The sequence below is a fragment of the Puntigrus tetrazona genome, chromosome 3 (genome assembly GCF_018831695.1).
Source record: "Puntigrus tetrazona isolate hp1 chromosome 3, ASM1883169v1, whole genome shotgun sequence".
Taxonomy (NCBI): Eukaryota; Metazoa; Chordata; class Actinopteri; order Cypriniformes; family Cyprinidae; genus Puntigrus; species Puntigrus tetrazona.
In genome coordinates, this window is record NC_056701.1 from 8,974,891 (window position 1) to 8,978,137 (window position 3,247).

The 3,247-nt window shown below is 42.6% G+C and overlaps 1 protein-coding gene across 1 annotated transcript in view; it reads left to right on the top strand.

Moving 5' to 3' along the window:
* Positions 1 to 1,433: 1,433 nt before the first annotated feature.
* The window catches only part of LOC122333359 (heparan sulfate glucosamine 3-O-sulfotransferase 4-like), a 3,553-nt gene continuing 1,739 nt past the window's right edge, over positions 1,434 to 3,247 (top strand). Inside the window, exon 1 of the mRNA XM_043230932.1 lies at positions 1,434 to 3,008. Coding sequence (XP_043086867.1) covers positions 2,404 to 3,008 — 605 coding nt within the window. The 5' untranslated portion in view covers positions 1,434 to 2,403. The remainder of the gene's footprint in view (positions 3,009 to 3,247) is intronic.

Below are 3,247 nucleotides of genomic sequence, written 5' to 3' on the forward strand. Positions count from 1 at the left end.
ATTTTACGCTTTAAAACTTGCAGCATTCACAGTAAAACTACGGAATAAACAACCAAGTAATGCATGGATGCTAACAAAAATGAAAAACATATGAGAAGACTTTTAATGAAATACCGTCAAATGTGAATTTTCACCCAGCGATGAAGTTTTACATTTATTACACTTTTTTATGTAAATAAAAAGATGACTGGTTCCTTTTAATTCCAAAAAATGGTGCATTTAACTTCTCTTTTACAGTTTTGCTTTTTATTACAGTTCTCCCCGTATACAGTAAGAACACTTACTGTTAGCCAGTTATCAGGTTTGACTGTAGCAGTTTTACAGTTTTATCTATTTTGTAGTGTATATTTTACTCACAGCACAGTGCGCTTATGTGTAGGTTTAGAGTACACAGAGCTCAAACATCTTTCTTGATTTTAAACAGCCTCCAAAAACCAACTACAAGAAGCTTGCAGGAACTCAAATTTATCAGGAAAATGAAACGCTTACTTTTAACGGATGCTCTGAGCTGGAAGCTGAGGAACATGAGAGACGTGATGAATAGAGTGATCTAACGGGAAGGGGACACATCGCTCAGCTCGCAAGTCATCTGTTTATTTCCCTAAAAGACATATGTCTTATCCTTGGATCACATTCAGTAGAGAAAAAGATCCATAACCTGTGGTAATAAGCGTGTAAATGAACATTTTGAGCATTTTCACTGTAAACGTTGCTTTGATGCTTCTATTTAAGGAACTCTGTGGTAGAGGGAAAACAACAGATAAAGAATTTCCATTGTTGAATTATTCAGCATACATAGCACAAGAACACTGCTGAATTCTAGAAATGTGCATCCGCCCGTTCAATCGTTCCTCATCCATACAGTCACTCCTGCGGTCGGTGCATTAATGCGCTGTAATGTGCATTAAGGTACCTGTCGTGAAGAATCACCAGTCTTTGCCCAGTGCTGCTGTTGCGTGGATTAGTCCTGCATCTCTCAGGCCAGTAGAGAGCAGGCATGAGCTGCTCTGTATAGAGTAAAGTTAGGGCTTATGTCATAAAAATGGAGTCATAAGAATATAAATGTGATATCAGATATAATAAAAGGAAGAAATATATTCTTATAATGAGCTGCTGTAATATTCCTATCAGTACTGCTTTTATTGTTAGTAGGCTACTGCGGGTTTGCGGGCCCTGTGAGAATGACAAACACCCGCTGCGCCGAATGAATTTGTGGTAAATGTTAACCAAATAAAACGAAACGAAAAAAAAGATTATTGTTGTATGTTTTAGAATAGAATCGCGTTTTTTTCAGTGTACCCCCAACATTTATGCATTCTATACATTCAACTCTACTTTCTTCTTTTGTTTACACATACAAATAGATAGGCTTTCGTGCATTTAAAAACACATGTGATAATGAAATCTACACAAAGTCATTCATACAGGAAAAACTTTAAATATACAATATGCAAATTAAGTATCTGTATCATTCATACATCTGCATATCGATATTAATCCGTTAGCATCCGTTTTTTGTTTTACATAAAATGCATTCTATTGTGTTTTTATTAGTATTATTCTCTTTTTTTCAATAAACGTATAGGTTCTATATGCATTATTTTTGTTTCTACCGATCAAAGCGCGTCTATTGCCTTCCTCCTCTGTCGTCTTGTAGAAAGCGGCAGACGAAGCATCGGTTCCTTACTGTAGTATTATTCTGCTTTTTGGATGAGCCCACGGCTGATGCGCACATCACGTCTACCAATCAATGCGACGCGTTACGACTGCGCGCTGCACTCTCAGCCACTGAGAGCAGTCAATGAATATTTATGGCGAGGCTGCTCACTCTCCGGCGCTCAAAGTTAGTGGATTAGCAGTGGGAGGATGACTGCGTGATACAACATCAGCACCTCGTTTGGATTAAGATCCAGCGTTTGCGCCGATTGCCACTTGAAATCAGCGGTGTGAAGGACAGCGGTGTCAAAATTGCACTCCAGAAGCGGTATCGGGTGCAGACGTGCCCTGCACATCACTTCAGAGACTTTGCTCTCTCTTTGCCCCTTTTCTTCTAAGATGCCAAGACTTCCATCAGCATCAACACCCTCAGTCTACAACCGAGAGGGCTGCTCGTTTGGAAGGACGCCCGACCGCAGCCGTTCTCATCTGCAAGTTCAATCCGATCAATTGTGACAAAGGCTGTCAGCGTCGGAATAAGAAATCGATACTCGAGACGTTCTTCTGGAATTTTAACGATCCGATTTCCTCCAGCGAAGAAGAGCGCGTGGAGAGCGCGGGATCCTCCTCGCACTTTCAGATGTTTGCGGTGTTGATGGTGACAGATTATTGTTGTTGAGTGTCCATGCGAGACTTGGGGTGGAAACATGTCTGGCCACTTCTCTGAGAGGGTCGCTGCTATCAGAGATGGCATTTTGGTCCAGCACTTCGGTTTTTACTTCTAAAGTGCCCCGGAAGATCTTATTCATGTTCACCCTGTCCCTTTCTGTCACCTACCTGTTCTATAGCTTGATGAGCTGTTACAACTCCTTCCAGTTCCAGGAGAACTACGTCTATCAGGGGAGGCTCGTGACAGAGGAGACAACTTTTGTTACGCTGAGGGAGAAACTTTACTCGACCTCTTCGCAGATCTACCTCGACGAGGAGTTCGTCGAGAGAACGGCCACAGAGCAAACCATCGCCGTCTCGAGCATTAGAAATAGCGTGGGGATCGACGAGAGGACGGCGGGATGGGTGCGAGCTCAGGCGGCTACGACGCGCTCCGCCGCCGCCGCCGCCGCTGCTGGAGAGCCCCCGGAATTCAGCACCACGGACAGCGAGCTTCGGAGAGCGGTGAACTGCACCTCGGATTACGGGGTTAAAAAATTGCCCCAAGCCATTATAATCGGAGTGAAGAAAGGGGGGACAAGGGCTCTGCTGGAAGCTTTGCGGGTTCACCCCGACGTGCGAGCCGTTGGGAATGAGCCGCACTTCTTTGACAGGAACTACGAGAAGGGGCTGGATTGGTACAGGTGCGCCCTTCAAGTTTATCTCTTGTGTTGTTTATGGGTCAGTGACAGATGAGGATGTCTGATCTCATGATAGCAACCTAGTTTAAAGTTCTTGGAAATGCCATTTCTTCCTTGACTTCGCTTCAATATTCATTTGAAGGAGTTTTTCTACAAAACAGCTGATTTCATTTCAAGCAAAATGCTTTATCATTATTTTTTATTATTATTGTGAGTGTTTTTATTATTATTATTATTATTAT